The sequence below is a fragment of the Lutzomyia longipalpis genome, chromosome 1 (genome assembly GCF_024334085.1).
Source record: "Lutzomyia longipalpis isolate SR_M1_2022 chromosome 1, ASM2433408v1".
NCBI classification, from domain to species: domain Eukaryota; kingdom Metazoa; phylum Arthropoda; class Insecta; order Diptera; family Psychodidae; genus Lutzomyia; species Lutzomyia longipalpis.
In genome coordinates, this window is record NC_074707.1 from 9699078 (window position 1) to 9725816 (window position 26739).

The window sequence follows — 26739 nt, forward strand, 5'->3', positions numbered from 1 at the left end:
AATCATGAAAAATAGGCTTTTTCCTAGCTTTACCAAAATGGCTGCCAATAAATAACGGGTTAACCGATTTTCAAAAATTTACCAGTTTTGGAAAGGTGAGAAATGTACCTTTCCAAAACTAATAAATTTTTGAAAATCGGTTGACCACAGCCGGAGATATAGCCACTTGAAATTTGCCTTCAAAAATACCCCATTTTTCCTTGCCCGGAAACTTTTTTAGGGTAGTGTAAATCTAAGCCTAAAAATGTTAAATTCAAGCATAAAAACACTTTAATCAAGCCGAAAAGTAGTAAATTCAACCCATGAAATAAAAAGAATAAATTCAAACCGATAAATATTTAGTTTTCAGTCCCAAAACTGTACAGATTGAGGAACAAAATATTTTTTTAAAAAATCATTAAAGTCTAAAGGAGAACTAAATTCAAACCGAATAGTAGTAAATTAATGCTAAAAAGTAATAAATTGAACCCGAAAAAAAGACTAAATTCAAACCAAAATTCCTAAATACATTTTTGGATTCTTTTCGGTTTTGAATTGTTCGGATTTCAGCAAAAGTGAAGTAAAATATTCAAATATTCAAAAATATTCGGATGATTGGCTTAAAATACCAAAATATTCACCAGATAAACACCTCTTGATGTAAATATAAGAGAATATTTATGTACAGAATATTTAAAATATTCCAGATAAATATGAATGACTATTCGTTAATGTTTACAATAATATTTTAAATAATCAAAAATTAATAAATAAAGACTCCGTACACACTTATTATGAATCAAATTATACATAAATATTTTAAATTTATAATTGAATATTAACGAATAGTAATAAAATATTCGACTAAGAATTCAAAATATTTGTCAATTAAAACAATTTTCAGTTATTCTAAAAAATTTAAACATTTCAATTTCCTTTTATAATAATTCAACTAAAACAACAAAATAATCTTAAAAAAAACTTTTGCAAAATAACTCATTTTCCGTAAAACTTCTAAATATTGCAGAAAATTTATTTACTCATCCGCCCCTCGATATGAATATTTTATCATATTCCACCTTCACATTGTTCGGGGGCGAGAGAAGTCTTTTGAAAGAGGCACTCACAGTGATTTCCTATTGTATATTTCACAAGACCATCGGAAATCCAAGAGATGTTGATTCTTTTGCATTTGCAGTGGCGATTGATGTCACATGGGGCATGATTAGCGCGTTCACTCCGGAATCTTATAATATTTTCTTTTATACAAGAAAACAGCATTAAATCTCGCCCCCGCATATTCAGCTGAGGAGGCCCTTTTTGCTATGTGGAAAGCTCTCAATTTTGTATATCATTCACAAAACTTATAATCCACGTGTGGAAAAAGAAGTTTGCTTTTAGTTGACCCAAACACACACACATACGCGTGCTCCAGTCTTGATTTTATGAATGAAATCGTGCTCTCAATGGAGCTTACATACAAAATTAAATATGATCTTATACTCACGGGGCTGCCTACACAAAAATTCAACGTGTTATTATTAACAATTTTTCCATTCGTTCTCCATCAAGTCCACGCGATACCTTTCATTTGGCGTCTCTTTCTGCCTGCTGGCGTGCGAGCACCTGGGTTTGGAAAATTTGTGTGATGTCGTTTATCAATATTGTCGCATTATGCATAAATGCGATGTTGCGTCAAGACGAGAGCCGTTGGAAAGTGTCGCTGTGCAACCACGGAGAAGTCAAAGAAAGTGGACACCTCGCGATGCCCTCTCCGGGCGTACTTTTCCTTCACACACCGGAATAAGAAAAAAATCCATATTCTCAAATTTCACCTGCCCTCCCATCAGCTTAGATTTATCCGCCCAAACATGCAGTCCGGTGAACCAGAAAAAGCCACCATTTAGCTTACAATCTATCGACAATTACTTGTGCACTCCAAAGTGCACGCGCGCGGGCTTTAATTAAACCTCTCAATGCGAACCTGCACTCATGTGAGTGACATTCTGACAGACATTTTGCTCATTGCTGGAACGGAATGCTCTCCACGAAAAGCTCAAAATGCGCGGGGTACATACTCACGGGGTCTGAAAGTGAAATGATATGCGTAGGATTCATTCCACATTATTTGACATTTAACATAAATAATGCGCGAGTGCATTGATTTCCAGCCGTGTCAATCTTCTCACAGTCAGCCTTTTTCACCCAGGAGTTTTCGAGCCACAATCAATTAATTTTAGGCGCTCCACCAGCAGACGGTAATAATTCAAAAGTTCCCCTCAAGAAATTTAATTAGAACTTGATTGTGAATTATTAGTTGCAGGCTTTTCCTTCTGATTGCCTTATATATTTTTTTGTTTGCTGTTAAATTGCTGTTAAAGGTTAAAAGGCTTTGATTTGAGAAAATTTGCAGCTATAGAGTTACGCCCAAGAGATTGTTTTAGGAGCTTGCTGTTACAATTTTATTTAAGGAGGAAGTTTTTTTTTTAATTCAACTGAAAGAACAAATGTCTTCAATGTCTTCAATTTTGAATGTTTGGCAAATTGAGAAAGTAAAAGGATCGAAAAGGATTTGAAGATAATGTGATTTTAAATGAAAACTAAATTGTCGCTGGAATGTATCAATTTAAGAATTTTTAGCCTTTTCAAAAATTCTTTATAAATTGATTGGACAAAGCGACCTATGTATGTAACCTCAGAATTTGTTTTAATCAAAATTTTCGTTTAATTAATTTGCTTAATTTTTTTTTTTATTGAAAAGCGACGTTTCGAACTATTTTAGTCCTTTTTCCGGTTCAACAGCAATTGAAAAACAATATTTTGGAAATCTTAAATAATCTTTAAAAAAGACCAAAACGTTGGTTTAGAATTTAAAAAAAAAATTACTAAAATATTTGACCGAAAATTCGACTTTAGAAAATCCTAATTCTTTATTATAAATCTCTATTTTGCATCCTAGATCAATAACTATTTAAATCACAAAGACGGGGTACGGGGGTTTAGGCTAAATTAGGTTAAGTATTTTATCAAACACAAAAAAGGCTGGAACATAATAATAATCTTTAAAAATATACAGATAATAAACATAATAGTAGCATAATTATCGAAAAATAAAGCAATTAAAAAAATCTTTATTAAGTTTAAAAAAAAACTATCTTCTCAAAAAAAATGTTACTTTTCCTTAAATATTATATTTTTAAGTTTTAAAAGATTTCGAGAAGCCAGAAACAGAACAAATTAAAAGTTCACATTAAATTTTCAAATTTTTTAACGAAAATTTTTTCTATTAAATTTTCTACAGAATTTGGTTGTAATCTGATTTTTTTCTTTATATCATTTTTTAAAAAAAAATTATGTATATTATAATATCGAGGGCTACATTGTAAAAACGGCTAAGTCGGTTCGGAGCTCATACAAAGTTAGCCGTTTTTACAATGTAGCCCTCACTATACTACTAAATTACATTCAGCGTTAAAATTCAAAGCCTATACTAGAATGAGTCTCCATCAATTTTATTATATTCACAAAATTGTGGAACAAGACATATCAAAAGACTCTTCTCTAAGACCAGCAATTCCATCAGACGTAAGACTCCTCGTAACACTACGCCATTCAGCCACTGGAGTGGAGCCAATTATAAAAATTTGGCGATAGAATACATTATGGAAAATTCTTTCAGTTCCGTAAATTATCTACGAGGTGTGTGAGGCATTGTTTTTACATCATCTATACTCTTTATTTAGTCAAAAGTTCAATTTTTGTATGAACGAAAAAAATTGTTCAATTGATTTTTTAATTCTGCTCAGTTTTGATTGACTTAAATCAATTCTATATAATCTTGATTTAATTCAAAATAAGCTTAATAAAAATCAAAGAATTTTTATTTTTCTTGTCCAACGCTTCAGACCAAAAAGAAAAGCTGAAAGATGTCTCCCAATATTTCATTCAAAGAGGATTCTCATGTTACCCATATTTCAGCAATATCGCCGATTTTTGAATGTAAGAACTCTTTTTTTGGGTAGCCAAATATAGAAATCATTAAATTTTATAGTTATTGGAATTAACTCGGGACGACAACTCTATATAGTTACCTATCTATATATGTATGTATGTAAAAAAAAATATGTGTTCAATAGCACCATAAAAAATCAATCGCGGCTGGAAGAGTGGATATCGTGTGAATCACCGCGAGAGCCTTCGACCCCGCGTCCAGAACGTTCCTTCGCCCCACAGAAATCCCCCGATATGGCGTGAGAAGACGAGTGTGAACATTACGTGATCGCACGTGGGCGCGATCGTGCAGAGATCGAGTTATCAAGACGATTAGATACCATGTCTCAGGTGATGATATCTCGACTAGCAATTTACTCTTTGGGTGAGGAATTGCACGATGGCAACAAAACCACTTTTACTCCTCTGGCACAGCCAAAGTGAACTTTTAGAAGCTGCCATGGGAGTTAAAAATCTTATTTAGAGTTATGATTTATTTCAGCCAACATGGAAAAATATGTGTGTGCGCGCAACAACCTGCACGCCTGTACCACCCATCAAATGTGCGCTAAGCGCTCTCATGGAGATTTGAGTCACACTCACTTTGCACGAGATATGCCCGGTGGTGCAATTCCTCAATATTTCCGCAAACAGGTGAAATTGAGAGTTAATATAGGCATTTCAATCATAAACGAATGGAGAGTGTCTCATAATTAATATGCGACGGTGTTATCTGTCGCTTTCAATTTACTACCACTCACCATAATGTGGACTCCTCGCGATAACAGACTCGGATACATAAAATGTGGGAAGGCTTCATGCACCAGGAAAGCCATCTCGGTGTGCAGCATTCACTCCCTTTTGAGAAAATTCTCTGCTGTAAAACGCATAAGAACAGACATAAGAAATAAATCTTTTGTGGATTATTTTGCTTCAAAGAACTCGAGGTGTGGACGGTGTTACTGAATCGTTTAAAAATAGCACTAATCAGGTGGGATTTGGAGTAATTTGTTGCAAGGTCAGGTCTCTTTTTATTTTTCTTCTCTCCTCAAAGCTCTCGACAGTACAAAATGTGCTACAGATACATTGGTGTGTTTAGCAAACACCGTGGATGTGTCACACTGTTTGCCGAGATGTTCCTTAAAAGGAAAACCTCCATGTATGAAATCGCGCGCTTATGTAAAAATCACCCGTATTACATACAAAAGAGATGAAGAAGTGTGACTTTGGATCTACCTACGATCGCGCAGGCAACTCCAGTGATCAAGTGGAATATCAAGCGACCATTTGATCATCCACCCACGTGGTGTGACGTCATGTATTATTTTTCCACCAACTGAATTAGACACTGTAGACGCCACTTGTACTGTACGTGAGAGATTGAATGTTAGGAAAGCATGTTATTGAAGTTTTCACGAATGAATATACAGGCTTGTGAGGGATTCTAAACAGCTGTCGAAAATATTGCTGAGAAGAAATTTTTGTGTCGTTAGGGAGTAAAGCTCCATTAGACATTCAGAAATAAAAAAATCTAACCACGAAGTGGAACAGCAATTAATTTGAAAAAAAAAAGAAGCGACTATAATGAAAAGCACCACTTCTATGCTAACTAGCTTCTAACCAGCTCACATAGAAGTGGTGCTTTTTTGGCTTTATCTAGCTTTTAGGTAAGTTTCAAAAGAAACTTTTTCAGACTCACGGGAAATTGCAAACCTGATAAAGGGAAAACCATTGCCAGAGATATATAGGATTGTAAGTCTAGACGTCATTTCTTTATTTATTTTTAAAACCTATAATATTTACAGATGTGCTAATGGATTTGGCGCTGGAGGAAATCGACAGATGTTGCTTTTTTTTAGGTTGAGCCCAAGATGTTTTGATTTAATTTTCTATAGTTAAGGAAACTAAATCAAAACATCTTGGGTTGAGCCCCATATGAAGCTCGCCATAATAGTCAGTGCCACAGCAGGCATGCTAGGCATGAAACGGCACTTTGCATATACACTCATATACTCATTTATGCCAATCTTATCCTTGCAAGTCCTTGTTAAATTGTCTCACAATTTAACACCATCTCATAGGAAAAAAGTTTATTATTTAGATATTAATTTTTTTTATTATCATTGTTTAATTCCTCTACTGTATTGTCTTCTTCGCTGGGATTTTTAATATTATTTTTTTTTATTCGAAAAAGGAATAAAAAGATTAAAAATACATTAAAAAAGAATTTATAATTTAGAATAAAAATTTTTTTAAAAAAATCTTTAAAGAACTCTGTATTATTAGAAGAATGTACAGAGTAGCCTTTCATTCAGGTTTCTAAGCACTTACCTTGAATTAAAAGGAAAATTAGTTTAACATTGATTCTAGCTATTTAGCTTGAAGGACCATAAGTTTTGGAAATTTATCTTTAGATGATTCTGTCAGAAGATATTTTTGCATGATATTTTTGTGTATCTACATCATCTACATCTATGAATATGGACTGGCCCTAGCATTATGAACCTAACTCCTGTATTGTAATACAGGAGTTAGGTTCATAACACTTGGGATCTCAATTTAATTTCTTTTTTTTCTTATTCTTCTAGTCGTTACTAGTTAAAAAATTTTATTTATACTCACCAAAGTTTTTCAATTATTGGTGGTTCATCGCCTGCCTAATGATCCTTCATCCTCGCCTTAACTCACATTACTTCCTCTTCAACATCTCTTGAGTGCCTTTCATTAACTTTATATATAGTTTTAATGATGTTTACTTATTATCTTAATAAAAATATCTCAAGACTGCAGAATAAATATTTCCATGCTTTGTATCACTTTCTCTTTGTTTTATAGAATTTCCCCCGTGTTCTTATTACTTTGCTCGTTTTAATTCCTTCATTATCCTTCTAATATAAATAACCAAAATCTAGCAAATTTTATAATTCAGAAGCGTAACCTAGAAGCAAAATTCATTTGTATTTGCCCCATTAACGAACGCATTTTATGTACATCGCTCGATTCGGTTAATTAGCAAGACGGTGTATTTGCTCTGAAAATATCGAATTACCTCTTGTTTCAGACTCTTTTTTTTCATCTTACAGCCGTGTGCACGTAAATTTCTCAAAACCGCAAGTTCGGAGAAATCCAACTATATGTATAAAAATACAAGCGGTTTTACCAATTTTAAAGTCTTGTTGTTTTTGTGGTCAATGCGACTTGCTAATTTATGCGTCGCCTCTGACTTCGAGAAATCAATTTCTAGGAATCCCATCCAATTTGTGACTAATTCTTGACAAGCACATCAATTGGATTTTGTGTATATTTGAAATGTTCTTCACCTGATTTTCCATCGCACCATGCAAAGACCCTGCCCTGCTTTTTTTGTCCCAAACAACAACCAAAGAGAAGGTTTTTGCGGCAGAAAGGTGCGCGCACGACTTATGATTAATCATTTGAGGAATCGTAAATTAAAGTCCGAAATATCCCTCCGCGAGTGCAGCTCGCTTAAATGGGAAATGATAAATAAGTGACGAAAAAAACACTTTAAGACGCCATATAGTATCAAATAATAATAAATTTATTTTTATATGCAACTTGCGAGGATGGCGCAAAAGGGATTTAATTTATTATAGTTGGACCTTCCGAAATGATTTAATATCATTTTCACTGCACTGGGGCTACCGTCACACAGGAGGATGGTCAGCATTTTATGCATCACTCACCCCCCCCCTCCTGCCTCCTTTGGGACATGGTGATTTCTGGGGAGTCGCATTGGTTTGTTCGTTTGGATACAATATAAATTCGTTGTGTACTCATCCCCTTTTCGCGAGATGCTCACAGGTATGTATACAACCACATATCGTGAGCAAGTGAGCCAATTTATAAGGCACAGCGGGGTATTTGGGAACGCACGCGTGCAATAATGTCGAAAATGCATGAAAAATCCCAAGATCTGTATTTTTTGTCGGTTGGGTGGCTGCTCTTGTCCAGCAATAATTGCCGAAATTATGAAATTTTATGTTGCATGAGCCATCCATTTCTTTTCAACTCAAGAAAAAAATTGCACACACGATCACATGGGGGGGATAATTCAATTACGGCACGTAAGTCGCAGTTTGGGGATCATGTGGAGTGAAAAAGTGAGTGAAATTGTGGCGAGGAAAAGGCACGGCATAGGATGATGCGGCGGCAATAATTTTATTCAGCAATAACTTGGTCAATTTTATGGGTTCACTCCACCGTTGGGGCATACAACAAGAAGTTGTTGGGTGGATGGCGAGCGTGAGATGAGCGAGTGAGTAACAGATGTCACGAAGAAAAACACGACGGTGCTACATGATCGTAAATATTCCTTCATATTGTCCTCCATGTGGACTTTTGTCATCTCCGCATCTTCTGTTTGGGCATCGCACGAGACTTATTTTGCATAATGGGGCCCCATTGCTGGCAAACAAACATAAGAAGTGTCTGTTGTGGTCCCTTTATGCGCGCGATCCCTTTTTTGCAAAAGAGATCTTCTTTTGTTGATTCAAACAACAATTCGAAATATAAATTAAAGCTGGAAATGATGAAGATTTCCAAAATTGCGTGGGTCTCTCCCACGCTATGCCACTCACAGCTGAGAGAGAAGGTGAAGTACGCAAGAATCGGGCTTCCAGAAGGGGTTTATCAATCTATGGAAAGTTTTACATTAATGGTTAGAAGAAGAATTTATTTTTCTTTTTGAGGGAAAAATAAAGGAAAATTGTAAAATTGAATGTAAACAATTTCTTCTCTGTTTTTTTTTTTAGGAAAATAAGAAAGTTTTATAGAGAAATGCTTGATTTTTTGAAATTTCTCAACTGCAATTAATTGAAGAATATATTGTTTATTTTAACGTATTAACACAGGTATGTCGAGAACTTTTTTTGAAATTTACGCGTATAGTTTGATTTAAGAAGCTTATTGAAAAGCCAATTCTTAAAACATCAACAAATATAAAGCTATTTTTTTTTATTAAAAAACTATATTCATTGTTGCAGGGAATATCTCGGAATTGCAGCCACAAAAACAAAGCATTACTTTATGTTTTGCAATTCAGAGATTTTCCCTGCAACTAATAATTATTTTAATATTCCACTCATTTTTAAATTTAAAAAATCTCAGTTGAGGTTTTTAATTCAAGTGAAAAGAAACAGCAGAAAAAACATTTAAATTCGTAATGAACATTTCATCTATCCATTACTGGTTGCGAGCGTGGTGAAATTGTACCTGGAGAAAAAAGACTTTTTTAATCAATTGTGTTTTAATTAACATAGAACAAGAAGACTTCTTTAAACTTTCTTTCTTCTTTCCAAAACGCATTCTGGATTAAGTGGTGGCTGATTGCAAATCTTTGGAGATTCAAGAACTTTTTACATATTTCACACTTTCAGGAAGAAGCCCAAGTAATCTAGAATCTCTTTAAAAGAAATGTAGCACAGAATTTCAAGAACTGATAAAAGCATTTTATTTAATATTTTAAAGAATATTAATGAAAATTTAAAAAAAAATAATAGAAGGTCACGAAACGTGGTAACTTCTTTTGACATACAGTGGGACCCCAGTACAACGACCATTCGGATGTACTCTTCACGCTCATTATTTTCAATGCGCGAGAGTAGTATAACCAAGCGGTCGTTGTACTGGGTCCCACTGTACCTCGTCCTAGTCATATTCTCTGACTTTGAGAAATTAATGGGGGTTCAAATTCTATTCTCAGCAGCAAATTAAAAAAAAAAATCAACGATAAGCATGACACGATTAAGTATATTTAAACATTAAGGGGATGTTGTTCTAGGAATCGGAAAATCGCTTTTCCATCGATCAACGTCATACTCTAACCGATATTGATCGATGGAAAAGCGATCTCACGGTTGCCATTGCGAAATTATCTTATGTAGAAGACTGTGAAATACGGAAAAATTCTTTTCCCGAGGAAGTTTTAGAAAAAATTACAAATACATTCTATACCACACTTGGAAAATTCATTCCCAGGGAGACCTAATTCTCTATGAATTTTCACATTAAAATTCGGATCACTTTTCTCGTGGGTTCATAAATTGTTGGACGCCATTTGTAACTTGTTTTCTCATAAAAAACTCATAACTTCCTTACACAGAAATTTTCCTTTTAAGTTTCTTTCACCACTATTTTTTACAATATTCTTTCACTAAATAAGTCTTTAACTTCTAAATGACAATTTCGCCTTCCGATGAAGGCTCCCAATTTATCTGTCCGCGCTGCATACTAGGGAGCAATTTAAAAAAATTTCTGCGCGGACTTTCATTTTTGAACGTTACAGCGATTTTCCGACTCCTTCCTATGTTTGAAGTCTTTAAAAAAAAGTCAAAATATAATTAATTTAATTAAATTTGATTCTCTACAATAGTCTCTGCCAAAAAAGGATACAAATCTTAAGCTTCCAACCCCTTAAACGAGCTTAAAGAAACCAATAGTTGATGTCTTTTCCAGCGTTGATGTCCACTCTTCTTGTATCAACAACACTGTTCCAATGTTGAAGCATAATTTCAACCAATTCTGTTTGTCATACCACATATCTTGGTACAAAAAAAAGCCAGCGAAAGCCCTCGCCTGACCGATATATTGTTGAAGGAGCAATACAAAATGTAGCAATATGTTGATATCGCGAAAAAAGCATGGTATGTACACGAGACTTGCACACGCTCCGGAACCCTCGCATGTCAAATCGAATCCCATAAGCTCGTATTGTTGACTTTAACATAATTTTCTGGGTACAATACCGTGCCGTGTGGACATACTCAATGTGTGCAGTTTCTTCAATGAAGAAATATGTCACAGAGGCATTGTATGTGGAGGGGGGTAGGGAGGAACTTTTCACATATGTTTATGAGACTTTAGTGGGTAAATCATGCTCTCTCTCATGAGCCCCGGCATAGTGGTTCGAATGTGCAGATATTGTGGCAATTTGGCCTCCACTTTTGTTTGGTATAAGAAAAAAGGTGTTTCCAAGCGTAGGCTCCGGACACACCAGCATCAATGCTCCCAAAGTGGTCACATGGAAGTTAATTAATCTCCTCTGTGAGACTTTTTGCTTCCTTCTCCTTCCAATACCCTCAAATTATATTATTTCTACCTTCAGAACACGAAGCCAATCCCAGATTTTTCCCTCTTGTGTTTAGGAGCTTATAAAGCATGGGTATTGTAAAGTGAATTTATTAAATTTAATTCACTCTCTCTCTCTCTTGTAGCCTGGAGAATTGTCTCCTACGGATTTTAATTTACTATTCCATCAGACATTTCCCCATTCATACTCCCGCCTGGAATTTCTAAGACTTCTTGCACACTCTCAAGTCTCAAAAAACGAAGAAAAAAAAACAGCCGCAATGCCATTGTAGGAGACTCCATAATCCGATCTAATTCCATGAATTCAATTAAAATGCTTGGAACTCTCGCAGCTTTACCCAATATTTTTGTCTTAATGTATTCATCTCCGTCCTATTAAATAAAATGTTGGTGATCTCCTACATTACAAAAAAAATGGTCCATGTCACGTGCTTTTTTACGCCACTCTAAGCATGAAATAAAAGAGGTTTTGTGTCAAGAAGAAGAAGTTGGATTATACTTTTTGAATGCATTTTCGGACACGCGCCAGTACCAAAAACGGATGCGCAGGTTAATTTTCTTTTTTAAGTTTTCTGTACAAATACCTGATCAATCTCCCGGGGCCCACGAATATGGCACCGAGAGTGTGGTCATACCGGAGAATGGAAAAGATTTTGTACAAATAAAATCCATTGCCATTGTTTATTTAAAAGGCATAACATCCGACTCTACTCCAACCCACATTGGGGGGGCTTCCACCATTCATTTTGCTATGTACTTCAAGAAAAGAGTGTTGTTGCTTTGAAGGAAAAAATAAACATTCTTTTGATTAGTCAAATTTTCGGCCACGCTTCTTGTTATTTTTCTGCGCAGTTTCTTTGCTTGTTTGAGGAATGGTTTTTCAAAGAAATCTTTTAGAGGAGGAAAGATCGAAGATGGTTTTATCAATACACTAAAAATTTTCACCGTAAATTTTACGGAATGGGCATTCTACGGTATTTCTGCACACGTCTTAGTTAATATTCTTTAACTAAAATTTTAATTAAATAAATTTTACTGAAGTTTACGAAAAAACCTTAATTGTTTTAGTCTTTCTTAGGAAATTTCAGTAAATTTCTCTATGAATTCTCCGTATTTTTTTTTACTAATTTTTTTTTATTTTTAACAAAATTTCTAATTAAAACATCTAAAATTTTATTTTTACTTTTTCCTGCAATAATTTTATTATAATTTTATTTGAACTATTTTCTCCAGTTTACAAGAAATTTATGTTCAAAAAGACGAAAATTAGTTTTTTTTTACTAAAAAAAATTAACTATAACAACTTCGTAAAAAAAACTAAGAAAATTATTTAATTCAACTACACTCTTAGAAAATTTACTGGTTTTATGTTTAAAATAGAGAAAATTTCCCGGAAATATACATTTACGGTGAATTTACCAGCAAATTAACTAAACTTAACTTATTTTTGGTTTGAAGATCATTTTTTATTCTCAATTTTTATTCATAAAATAATGAAAAATCAATTTTATAAATTCCATAAGAACTTTCTTACAAAAGAAAATCAAACAAAAGGAATTTTTGAATGTTGCTCTAGAGTCTAGAACGTGATTCACGGTCAAACTTTCAATCTCAGCCATTGATTGAGCATCTCAAAGAAGCAAAACTTCTAGCATGATCTTATACTTCTTCCTCAAGTGCTTTGTCACCTCGCCCACAGAAGCCAGGAATACAAGAAGCTCGCGACATCCCACCAAAGAAGTTTCGATCTACTTTTTCTCCCTGGGATGAGGTAGCACCAACAAGTCAAAGAAGAAAAAAAATCGCTGATTTTTCATTCATCTGCACGATGTCGAAATTACAAAAGTATAAATATAAAATTGGCCGTATGGCTTATAAAAACGAGTAGTTATCGAATGCGCAATGCTGATCTTGTCATCGAGATACAAAAGCACATTGTATGTAAATCCAATGCGTTTTCTTTTATTGTGCCAACCTCACAATCAGTTCTGTTAAATTGAGCACCGTGGAGTGCGCAAAAAAATAAGAAATTTTACGCGCATACAAATAATTTCGGGGTGGAGGACGTTTTTGGGAATGACGCAAAAAAGGCTTTAACATAAAAAAGAAAAATTTCTCTCCGATGAATGGCTAATCAATAAAATTCAGGTAATATGGCAATTGGATGGGGAACATTTTGTGTGTGTGCCCCACGGTGGGTTTTTTGAATCAATCAATTTAACATGAGAGAACAATTAGACAATGATGCACGTGCTCTGCAAGCTGACATGGCAAAATTGCTGACGAATTTGTTTATGCCTCCCGTTTGGAGAAGATGTTTGCGATGAGTTAAATGGTTGATCTCTGTATGGCGACAAATAATTCGCCTTTTGCTTCGCTGTGCTGCACTCTTCCCGCGCGAATATTGATTAATGATCGCGAATGACATTGCAAACTACACGGGTATCTCGCCTGGGTGATCCCACCACGCGAGTACGGATGATCTCTCTTATATACCATCCACAATGCATCAGCCACATCCCACTCCCAATGGCACACACAGCATCATTAAACTCGAGAGAGAGAGAAAACGAGCATAATGTTTTTAATATTTGCGATCGCCAAATGATTGTCTCCTCCTTGGCTTTTATAATACTTATGTGTACCTCTCTCCACTCCTTTGGGATTCTGGGTTGTTTATATTCTTAGAATTTGCAATTGTTGCAGGTTGCTGCCTTCTTTTGCGCACACACTCATTACATCTCTCTTTGCGGCAAAAAGCGCCTGTGCCCCCACTGCCAAGTCCACTTGGGGTCCCGCGCGATTGCTTTGGCCTGCAGAATGAATAAGAAGAATGGCCCGTGCCAAATGAAAATGGATGATCATTGTATATGGTTTATTATACACTCCAAACGAGATGATCACGATTAGACTTTTATATTTGACCGAGGTCTTTATTCCACTCACAGAGCTGTAAAACGTCCTGAAAACATTTCTAAGATTGCAGATCTTTAAATGAGTTTGGTGGGCTTCTTATTCTTTCTTGAGAATTTTTAGGATAATTTGAATTATTTTTACAAACTCTTTTAGCAATAAGTTTTATATTAATCCTTTTCTTGTAAGGATGATCAAAGGGGTTTATTCATTTTTGTGAATTCTCCAAAAAAGCATAAAAAATATATGAAATTACATAGGTATGTAAAGTGTCAAATAACATACCAAGAAGCTAAATATATTTCGCATTTTCAACTGAAATTAACTAAAAGAAAATTGAAAAAAAATTTGCTTAAAAATTTCTTATTAAACATGAAGCATATGCATCAGAGCGTCTATCGAATTTTCTTTAAAGAAAATTGATACCTACTCGTGCAAAAACAAAAGCTCATTGAACGAAATTATATATTTTTTCAAACAGTCGTGAGAGTGGGGCAAAAAAAATCAGAAAGAGTTTAAGAAGAGTTCAAATATCTTTTTACCTGCATTTATAGTGCAAAAGATCTCATTTAACCCTTTCGCGTCCAACATGCGCTCTTTTATCCCGATTATAAACGAACTCAGAGCGTATTTTTCAGGCAAAACATCTTCTTCGAGTTCTTCTGCGTGAATTCTATGTATATTTTACTGGGAAAAACAATTGCATTCATAAAAGATTGGAAAAATAAAATGTTTCATCATTTTGGGTCGTTTTCGGATCATTTTTTCACGAAAAAAACGCGAAAGGGTTGAATACGAAATATTCCACCTTGTAATTCTTTCTCAAGCTATTATCTATCTAGATATCTAACTATCTAGCCAGTATCCAAAGAAATATTATATTTTGAGATATTTTTATTCTCTTTATGAGTTTTTTTTCATCGCTTTCCCTTATTGATGAACTATCTGATTTGAATAAATTCAGCAGTTTCCAATAGAGCTTTAAAGTAACTTTCAGAGAATCAATAAAAAATCTCAAATTTTTCTCTCGACAGGAAGCGAACAAGGGAGATTTTTGAGGAGTATATGGGGGTTGTCATGGGTCAAGGAGAAACTTTTGACCCACATTATTCTTTGGAAAAGTATTTAGGAAAAAAATCTTTACTGTTTTTGCATTATATATTTAATTCAAAAGCTTTTTCAAATACATAATTTTCCCAAAGTGTTTTACATTTTGTTTTAACATAATTTATGAACTTACATTAAATTTACCTACATATAACATACATACATAGATCTGAATTGATATGTAGAGAGCTTCTCACGATCAAACCTGTGACCCCTTTAGCTGAATCTCCAATCTAGATTGACTTTTGCTCTGTTGATTCTTGGAAGTATAAATCCATTCCATCTGAGAGAACAAACTGAAAATGGCCCAAGAATAGCACAAAACCCGAAGTCAGTGTGGATGAAGAGTGCATAAATGGAGGGAGAGTAAAAGGCCTCCGCCGCATTTTATTGCACAGACTAACTGGGATAATCATGCTGAGGGTATACGCCACAAGGACACAAACCGAGTGGCGCCAACATGTGATGCAATCGATGCTGAGACGCGCGGGATCCCCTTGCGCGGTCTTGTGGCTTCTTGAATAACATTTTGCTACTGAAACACTGGGTCCACATTGCATACATATGTACCTATATAGCATGAGGTCTTAAATGCGAAATGCGTGGCTTATTTGTGCGAGAGCCGTGTGTGATTTTGTCTCCGTGTCAATCGGCTATTTCCCCAATTGTGGGGCAACTTGACACGGAGACATGCTAATGCCATTTGTGGCTGTCCACTTCCATTAACATCTCTCTCTCGCCCCTTTGGGTTGCCCATTGCTCAATTGCCCACGGACCTTTAAGCAACATAGCACTGTATGCTACATACATAGATATATGTATGTAATATGAAATGGAAAGTGCGATTGTCACACATGAGAGCGTGCTGGCCGCCCAATCAGATCACCTGGCCACCACTCTTGTATGCCGTGCGTGATGGATTCGGCCCCCCTTTGTGCAAAAGGTGGGGGAGACGCGAAGACAAAAGAGAAGTGACAAGAAGCCACTCCCGCCCCCGTACACGGGTCAAATGATCACCTGGAATTAGTCATCGCTATACGGTGTATGTATGCGAATCACTCTGGCAGCCGCTTGATGCGATCACGATTTGCTGTGAAGATGCGCGATTGAGTGTCTGTGATCGCGCATCAGCCGCTCTTCCCTTGTGCGATCTTATCGTACCTACATGGGGATTTTATATACCTACAAAATTAGTATGTAGGTATGTATAAAGTCGAAGCCCTCCCCAAAAAGAAGATTCTTTCACCAATTTTCACTCTTTCGCGCGGCCTTTCTTCTCTGTGGCTCCCCACGAGTGTGGGTACTCACGATCGCGGATTGATCATCTTGCTTTTTGCTCCTTCCATTCAGTGAGACACACATAATCTCACTCTCGCATGTGCGATCGCAAAGCGTAAAGTACCTGTAAAGTGATCGTGGTTGTTCCCCATGCGATCGTGTGTGTTGATCGTGGTTCCCCACCATCCGAGTCCGCCGCCGCAGCCGCCTGTCGACAGACTCCCCAATGATTGCCTCTACAAAATACTCTGCGACCACGCAGTTTTGCCTCAGAGATTCTTCTCAGTTTCAACTCGGCACTCGAGCTGAGAAGACGCACAAGAGAGCCTGAGAACCTTTTGCATCTTTTGTGAAAATAAGAACGAACGAATCGATACTCTTTAACCATCACACAAGTACTTCATTTTATTTTTACTATTTAAATCCCCATAATCGCTCCGAATTAAACATCACAATACGAAATACACACATTCCCCATCCCAGGAAAAAAAAACATTTGAAAGATCATTGAAAAAAGTTTCAAGAAAAATAAAAAGAAAAGTGCGTGATCTTCTTGAGAATTTATCCTTCGCGATTGACCAAGTTCTCGGAGAGGGAGTTATGAAGTGGATGCTTTGCATTGCAGTGCAAAAGAGCATCGGTGTTCATGAACTACCCACCCGATCGCGATCGTATTGGGTCAATGGGGCACCGACGGTGGATGACTGTTGAGAGTGTGTCGTGATCAAGTAAAAAGCCCCATCAAAAGAACTCTTTCATTTAAAATTTAAAAAAAAACATCGTATCCTTCATCTCCTGTTCGTGATTTCTGTGAAGTGATCATCCATCCAAGTGAAGATCGCACGAGTGACGAACTTTTTTTGGATAATTCCCCAACATACAGCCTTCAGCGTCTCTGTGGATTAATTAACTCAAAAGGTGAATTCTTTTTTTCTTAAGAATTTCCATACAAAAGATCCTCTCAAAAAGGCCATTAATTTTGTTTTGTTGTGTAAAAAAAAATATAACGATCAGTGATCCTCCAGACACCCAAAAGCAATAAAGTGCAACAAGCAAGTGCGAACGTATATTTCACACATTCTGCAAATATTAGTATTTTTTATGGGCGCCCAGAAGTGCCTGGAAATGCCGTGCAAAATGGCCACGAAGAATCCCATTTTCTTGCAAACACAATAAAAAATTTCAATCGAACCAAAAAATTCATTAAAACTTAACACACCATAAAACATAATAATAAACGATCATATTTTCGCGATCCCTCTCTGTGCGACTCCTCCAACACTCCATGCATGCCAAGCCCCAAAATATAAATAAACATCGTTGGAAATATCCCATGAAATTCAACCCTAAACAACTTTGGCGCACGATTGCAATCTCCAGTGATCCTCGAAAACATTAAAAAACTAAATAAAGAAAAAAATAATGTGGAGCAGAAGGAACAAGAACGAGGGAGTTTTTAAATGTAAAAAAAAATCTCTCTCTAAAGTGAATCATAAATAATTTATCTACATTGTTTCACATTTTGTTAAACAATCATGCTGATCTTGTTCAAGTACTAATTATTATTTATACTTGGCATAAACGCGATAGTGAGCAAAAAGGAGAACACGAAGGCAAGGAGAGAGAGATTCTGTACCGAACAAATAAGACAAGTTGCAAGAAAATCAACTTCGAAGAATGAATTTTAATGTATTTTTGACTGCTTGTGTCATATAAATATGACGAATTGTCGTTCCGCACAAGTCCATGCCATCGATCTTATGATTGCAAAAATTCACAATGCATTGCAAATGCACGTGATCGTGGAAGAAAAAAAAGTATTCACAACTTTTCCGGGTGATCGCATTGTTTTACTTTTTGTGCTTGATCGCCACCTCGATCGACTCCAGAGGAAAGTTCAAGGGGCCAATAAGTGATCGATGATCAAAAAAAAATCAAAAGTTTTATACATAGATCCTAAATTTTCGTAAAGATCACGAAACTTTTAGGTTTTGAAAAAATATTTTCAAAAAACTATTTTGAGATGGAATGACATTTTTGGCGATCTTCTTAAAATGATTAGTTCAAATATTGAATAAAACAAATTCATTAATCATCAAAAGAAGTAAATTAGTTAAATTTCTTTTCTAAAATATCTGTTTGGTTTAAGATTTTGTTTTAAATTTCTTTTAAGGAAATATTTTTAAAAACAACCATAAAATTCGTTTTTTCCGAATCTTTAGAAAAACCCTTTTTAAATTTAATTATTTTGTGGATAAAGCTGATCACTTGAAAAAAAAAATATCAAGGAATTCTCGATCATGTCAAATTTTCCGTTAATTAATTTTCTTCAATTTTATTTCCTTCCTTTAATTTTCTTTCTTTTCTTTAGTTTCCTTTATTTCCATTAATTTAAATATTCCCAAATTATTCATTTTCCTCGGGTTTTTCTTGGAACAAATTCTATTTTTGTTTTTGAAAATTATTTTCTGTTGAATGATCACTCTTAAAATTTTCATTTTACAACTTTTCCAAGATGATCCTCTACTATCTGAACAAGACAAATATTTAGAGTTCAATTTTCAAATTCTTGCCCTCTGTACCTTCTTTATTTTACCTCAACACCTGGGCAATAAGTTGTCGGTCTTGGAAAAGATTTTTCCTAAGAAAAAAGATTTAATTGTTTGCCCCTTTGGCAAAAGTACAAATATGATGAAAAATAGTTGGCAATAAATCAAAAGAGTTTTATGTCCAATTGCATACCCTTCAGAGATCATGTATTTGAACAACAATTCATTCATTAAATGGCAATAAACACGTTCTGCTACTTAATGCCACATGCTAATGGCATGACAATCAAATCAATCAAATAGCAAAATTTCCTCGCTCTGCAAATAAAGCCCCGCGCGCAAGATCACCAGGTGAATTCCCAACAGTTTATTTTGCAATTACATCACACACTGACAACACAATATCACTGATCTGTCGCGCGATTTGTGAAGAATCTTCGTTTGTGCTGAAGAAAAAAATGATCGAGAGATTGTCTTCTTTTTTTTCCCTGCACCGTGTCCTCCTGCGCTGAGCGATCTTCCTGTGGTGGATGGGAGAAAAATCAACAATTACGCGATCGCAATCACGAAAAAAAGGGAGGTGCATTATTTGTAAAACACAGCGCGTTTTGTCAGCTGAGGATCAGATGATCGCGATCGCGGCACAACGAAATAATCTCCACAGCCAGGAGCTCTTGTGCGCTTTAAAGAAAGACCATAATTTGTGCCGAATTTTCTTGGCGGTTTTTTGCAAAAGTTTCAACAACAAAAATGTCACTTTTCTGGATCATGTTAAAATTTTCTGTGTGCAAAAGACAAACTCCGTATAGCACGTCGGAGTGTTTTGCTATTATGCAGTGGTTCGTGTGAAAAATATCAATTTACTTTTTTTTTCGCCCGTCATGTTTGTACATACAACATTACATACACTGTGGGCTCTTCTTCGAGTTCTTTTTATCCACACGATGCCGTCACTCCTATGTGACCAAAATGATCGTGTGTGATGCCTCGTAGGATCGCCACAATTCACCACCTTTTAATGACCATAAAAGACGTGATCATAATTTAAAGATCCTCAACTTCTACGGAGCTCTCCTCACGTTCAGAGATCCCTCCTCGTGTGAAGCTCAAAATTATACTTCGTCTCCTTGAGACTTTTCACGAAAATCGAAAAACCCGCCGTGATCGCACAGTGTGATCTTTCCACACTTTTTGAAATTCGATCAACCGATGACTAATTAATATTCAATGCAGTCGCTTCTTGTACGTTTGCTGCTCAATGAGTTATTTATCGCCAATCCGTATGAATTTGCCCGAACGATCAGTCGCCAAAGGAGGTGATGGTGGAGGAAAAAAAAGATTATGTTCTGTCATACGCGATCGCATGTGATTAAATTTATGCTCAGCAACTATTTCCACGGTGATTCTCAATGCGATACGGAGACTCAATTTTTCACACTTTTCAACCAAATTAATACGTATGCATGGAACAAATTGATCGCCTTGTGGACCGGCATGTTCATGTGACATCCCTGGCGCATGGCTATTAGGTGACAAACAAAAAGAGCGAACTGGAAAATAACTCACGATCATCTTCATCATCTTTACTTTGTGTGCCAAGAAGGAAAATTTTCTTTTGCTGCATCAAAAGCGACACCATTAAATTATTGCTTGTCGAAAGTAATTAAATTTATTAATTCTTTTCTTCCTCCATCCCACCGCTTTTGTGAATAGAAGTCAAGTAATCTTCTATTAATTTTTACAATAAAGAGTTTCTCTTTCCCAATTAATTCCTGCCTCAATTGAATTGCGACGAGAGGAACTGGTAGGACGTGTGGGAGGAATGAGGGAGAATTTAGTTGATATTGTGGAATTTTTCTCACGGAATAAGATCGCGAGATCACTTGTGAGATGAGACGCAAACCACCATGAAACACGATCTTGGGATGTTTCACAGCTGAATCGTGATCGCGGGGGCGGATTGGCCTTTTTTCATTGCGATCTTTAGGAGAAATAAAATTTTATTCTTTACAAATTATTATAAGATTTCACAGATTATCTTCTCTTCTTACAATAATAAAAAAAAATATTCTTGAAGAAAAGGAGAAATAATTAAATAAAATAATTGTGCGATCTTGCGATCTTTAAAAAAAAGATAAAGAAAAAAATTCCAAAAGAAAGAAAAATAAAAAAGCGATAAATCATAAATAAATGCGTCCTGCAGAGGTTGATGAAAATTGCAGCAATCAGCGATGGTTGCGCACATTGATCTGTCCTCACGGAAAATAATCACACGCACAACAATAAAGATCACCCAAAAACGGGGAACAAAAACAATGTTAATGAGCCACGCCGCTGCTATAAATCAATCGCGGGGGAAATAAAGTTTGTAAAATTTATAAACACAGAAAATTATATTGTGGCATAGCAGTGATAATACGTGGAAGACAAACAATTTAGTGGTTCAACAGTCATAAATCTTCCCGTGTGGGTCTTCCAATGAACCCCATGAGCGGAGACACTGGGTGAAGAAGAAGGCAAAAAATCATTTTAATAAGAAGCCACTTTTGAATTCAGACACCGTGAAATTGTTCACCTTCCCTCCCTTTATGCTTTTACATGCTATTATTGTAATTGTGTTGTGTGCTATGTATGTATATAAAATTCCAAAACATACAATTCCCAATTGGAAGTGAATTCACTTTTTTTCCCATCTTTTATTCGTTGTTGTGCCATATACATACCTACCTACCCAATGCACACACGGGCGCAACCACTCTTCCTCCGGAGTTTTTCAATGAGAAAACGCTATGTTCACCCAACTACCTACAATGTGATCAATTTATTTTGTATCACAAACCGTTGACTCGCCCTGTTGTGTTGTCTCCCATGTCAAGAAATCCCGTGTAAGTCTTATTATTGTTAGATTTCATCGATTTTTCATTTCTTTGCATATACACCATTTTCATTCTACTACACCTCTCTATGCTTCATCGTCCAAGCTACAAAATCCACCCCACGTGCCAGCTTCTGCTACTTAACACCTTGCTCAGAGGTTGTGTAAAAAGTTCTTTTGCTAAAAAAAAGCATGCAAATGAAACGAAGATTGGCATAGCGAATTAATTTTATTTAATCACATCTTATAAGAAGATTATATTGCTAATTGCTGTGCTAAAAGAAAGAAATCTTTATCTTATATTTTTTTGTGAAAAAAGCTTTTTAACCTTGCAGGTTAAATGTCTTGCATTCTCCTTCTTTCTTTCTATAAAAAAAGAATCATAAATAAATTGTAAATAAAAAAACTTTAGGAAAGACTTTGATTTGAAAACAGTGGAGACGCCGGGTTAAAGCTTTATTAGATTTGTTTTATTCCTTTCTAACTCTCGGGAGTTAAGATTACAAAATCTTAATTTTTTTATTTAATACATTTTATAATGAATTTTTTACGAATAAAAAGAATAAAGAGTGAAATTCATTAGTCACACAGTCTTAAGACTTTTCCAAATTTTCTCAAAACATGTCTTAAGTTTTCTTAAGAAAACTAAGGATTCATTAAATTCCTTAAGCGAAACTTAAAATTTCATTATTTTTTTAAGCGAAAGTTAAGAGTTCTTAAGATTTATAAAGTTTTCATATGAAAAACTAATGATTTTTTTAAAGTATTCCTAAGAAAAAGTTAAGGTTTATTTAGTCTGGCGGAATGAGACTAAATGCCTTTTTTCTTGAAGATTTTTACGAATTCCGATCCCCGAAGACAATTAGGAAAAATCTACGAAAAATATGCATTTAGTCCAATTCAGAGCCTGACTAAAGAAATCTTAACCTTAATCTTTTCTTTAACCTTTATCTTAAAGAAATTTTAAAAATCTTAAGAAAGCTCGAAATCGTAAATTATTCTTGAATAAAAAAAAACTTAAAACATGTTAAAGAAAATTTGAAAAGATCTTCAGAAAATTTCAGAAATCTTTTAAAAAATATTGTCTGACTAGTCAATTTTTCCCAAAGATTGATCCCTGAATCAGGATCAAAATATGCAATTTTTGAAATTCTTATTCAGAAATAAACATATTCTTCAATCTTTTATTAAATTTCTTCACTATATTCTACCTTCTTCTCACTACGTACGACCCTCTCTTACGTTTTAATGTGAGTCCTGTAATTATTTTAGTCACTCCCTAAAACATTTCTCTTAAAATTTTATTTCTTCATAATAAATTTGCCTAAAAACATCCGAATAAATTTTCCCCAACATGAAATCATTAACAATCTGCAACATTGTCCGCGGCTCTCGGTTTACCAATTCGCCCTCGAGAATGCAATTTTGCGACAGAATTATGAATGCTCCCCATTTGTTTTTTTGGAGGTAGCGAACCGATGAAAAATGAGATATTAAAGTATCCCATTTTAGCTCCCTCCCGAATTGTCTCATCGCGCCGTGTCCAAGACCGTGTCTCTTGCGGCAATCGATTACCAATATTTTTTTCCTCAACTCTCAGTTATTTTTCTGCATCGCCGGAATGCCCTTAACACACCTCATAAATTTATTTGCTGCAGACAGACCAATTATCGCCGTGGCAGAGACAATCATCGAAATGCTAAAGAGGGCTTCTGGATGGTTTATACCAAACGGAAAATTTGTGCTCTCGCGTAGAAGGAATTTTAACGGGCTCAAAGAAAATTAATCACCTTTCGGAGGTGACAAAAATATTACGACAAACTGAAGAGCTAAAACGGAGAAAAAAAAAGAATTCTGTGACAATAAATTTCAGCGTGATCTTGGGAAGAAATGTGTATCAATCGCGGAGATGCGAAAGACATGGCCACGGAGGACAGGCACCTCTTACCAATCAATTATTCACCAATTTGTTGGAATTAATTGGAAATAAATTCCTCAATAGTGGGACAATAAATAAAATCGTTCAGGTTTAGATTAGGAAGAGAAAGACAAAAAAAATGCTCAACTAGACACCCTCTCTAATCTACGATCTGTGATTAACACGCGGGGATTGCGTCTTCGCGCGCCAATGATTTCCTGAACCAATAAAGAAGTTCGTGGAGAAGGTAGGAGAAAAACGCGATCGTGTTCGATATTGAATTTTATGGTCAATATTTTGAGTCAATTTGACACGATCTCATATCGCCACACCAATTAAAATCGTCTCTCTTCGGAGTTCTGTGTTGTTGCTTTTTTTCGTGAACGCAATATAATATGCGCCAGTCGCACTCCTTTTGGCTCCACTTTGCACATCGCGGCGATCGTGTCTGACACGCGGGCACAAGGCTCTAAATTAAGGCAGCACTCCATCCATAAGAGTCTCTCAATAAGTTGGTAAGAGATCGCATAAAATAAGTTGATTGACACATTCAGTGTGTAATAAATAATGCAAAAGAGAAGCGGGATAAATTTGTATATACGAACAAATTGATTTCTCCTCCGTGATACAACGTGAGCTGATGCTATACGCAAACTCGTTCCCCATGCTATATGGGTCCCACTAATGTGTACCACGAGTGCATCTCCTTTGATCTCTTTCATACTATGTGCCATCAGCACTAATATCCCACCTGTATGGAGATTTTAATTAAAAAGGTGGCAAAAATGAGGATCGCGAGGATCACGAAGATCGCGGGGAAAGTTGTGGCTAATTTGAAAAATTTAAATGTAGAAAATTGCAATGAAAAATGCAAATTTTGCAATGTCGTGCAATTTAATTGAGTTTGTATTTAAAACTTTTAGCACGTGCTTAGCCATGGTTGTAAATTTTAAGTTTTGCTCGTAGAAAAGTTGTCTATTTTACTTAATTTCTCTACATGTTTCTGGCTTTATGAAAATTCGTACATATTTTTTTTAAATTGAAAATTTTCCTATTTAATCATATTTAACCATTGGAGGACTTTACTGGCCACTGTGGCCAATTTGACATTTTTTAAATCGTCCCGGAATAAAATCTTTTAAGCATATCGTGGTAATTTCTACATCTGTGTGTAGGGAAATTCTATTACTTCAAGATCATCAAAAGAAAACATGGAAAATATTTTTTTCCTGTGTTAAATAAATAAATTTTATTACACCGGAAAAATTAGAAATTCCTCTTTCAAATTGAGAGATAAAAATTAGCCAATTCCAATACAAACTGACAGATCTTAATCAATTTTAAAGCCCATGAAAAACGACCTCCAAGAATATCGTTAAAAATACATATCTCATTGCAAAATCTTTAAAATTTCAGCAGCATGTAAAATTTCCATAAAAACCCACGACCCCGACTATGTACAGTGAAAGAATAAAACAGACAACTCCACCTTGTACTCCACGCACTATTTGAATTTCAATTCAAAGCACATTCACACCTTTAAGTGCGTGGCGACAAAATGAAAATGAATGGAAAAAAGTCAACGAGAAAATGTAATTTAAATTAAATGCATGTCTCTTGTTTGCTTTTGCCGCAGATCCGTGCCGCACTGAGGTGATTCTGCGAGAGAGAGAGAGAGAGTAGCTCTATGAGGATGCACCGGACGGCGGAAATGATCACGCTGGATCAATCACCCGTGGCTGATCCCACCGCTGACACCAACAACAACACCCCAACTAAGAAGAATGAAAAGTATTCGCTGCGGCAGCGCCAGAAGAGGGACTCTGCACGGCATATGGGGACACAGAACACCTCTGGGACGTCATCGCCGGAGGTGCGTGGTGTCCGGGAGAAGCCCAAGTCGAAGGCAGCACCCCTGAGCAAGTACCGGCGGAAAACGGCTAATGCGCGCGAAAGGACGCGAATGCGGGAAATTAATACGGCATTTGAGAGTCTGCGCCAGTGTGTACCAATTTCAATGGCCGGCGCCGCTCAGGCGTCATGTTCGTCGTCGACGAATGAAAAACTAACGAAGATCACCACCCTACGGCTCGCCATGAAGTACATCAGAACACTGAGCGAGTGCCTGTCGCGAAATGCGTCCAGTGATAGTAGCCTCTTAGTCAATAACAATAGCCTAAGTATTAACAATAATGCCAAGCCTGAGGATGCAGACATGATGGTGGATCGTGTGAAGATGACCCCGCGCTCTGGGCAGAGTGTCAAGGAGCAGAGGCTCAAGAAGGATCTCAGTCCCTGCCTCACACCACCCATGGACGATAGTCCGGCCGATCTGGGGCTAATCCTCGAATCGGACGGTGAAAGTCTCCAACTGTCTGAACCCTGCCTCAGTCCCCTGGGGCAGAGTATGAAGCCCTTCCATTGTACCCCCAGTGAAAGCTTAGAACTTGGGCTCTTCCTTGAGTCAGACAGTGAATCCCTGCAGCTGTCCGAGCCCTGTCTCAGCCCCCTCGGGCACCTTGATCCCTTCGGCGACGACTGGATCCACTCAGGCTTCTCCGAACATTCCGCCCTCGATATCTACCTAACGTGACCTACATCGGTGTCGTGTAAATAGACCCAACCTCTCCCCCATAAATTGCCATCCATTATTAGTTGGTGTTCCACTTCGTGGCCAACACCAAGTATTGTAATCGTCGGAAAAACCGACCACCTCAGATCGGGCTCAAACTTGGTATGAGCACGTTTCAGACAACCCACATTCCAAAAATGGTGGTGGAAAATTTTTGATCCGGCCGGCCTGCCGGCCGGCCGGCCGGCCGGTCGCCCAAACTTTCCCTTATAGCTCGAGAACGGTAACAGATAGAGACTTCCGGTTTGAAGTTTTCTATAGAAATGTGGGTGTAAAATTTCATTTTTTCGCATTTTTGAAATCCAAGATGGCCGCCGTCCGCCATTTTGAACTACTATCAACCACTTCCCTTATAGCTAGAGGTCTGAAATTTTAGTATGTTGTAGAGCTC

At 36.2% G+C, this 26739-nt stretch overlaps 1 protein-coding gene across 1 annotated transcript; it reads left to right on the forward strand.

Moving 5' to 3' along the window:
- Positions 1-16661: 16661 nt before the first annotated feature.
- Positions 16662-26363, forward strand: LOC129787962 (helix-loop-helix protein delilah). Its single transcript, XM_055823860.1, has 2 exons — positions 16662-17292; positions 25353-26363. The coding sequence occupies exon 2, from the start codon at positions 25404-25406 to the stop codon at positions 26307-26309; it is 906 nt and encodes a 301-aa protein (XP_055679835.1). The 5' UTR covers positions 16662-17292; positions 25353-25403; the 3' UTR covers positions 26310-26363.
- Positions 26364-26739: the final 376 nt, after the last annotated feature.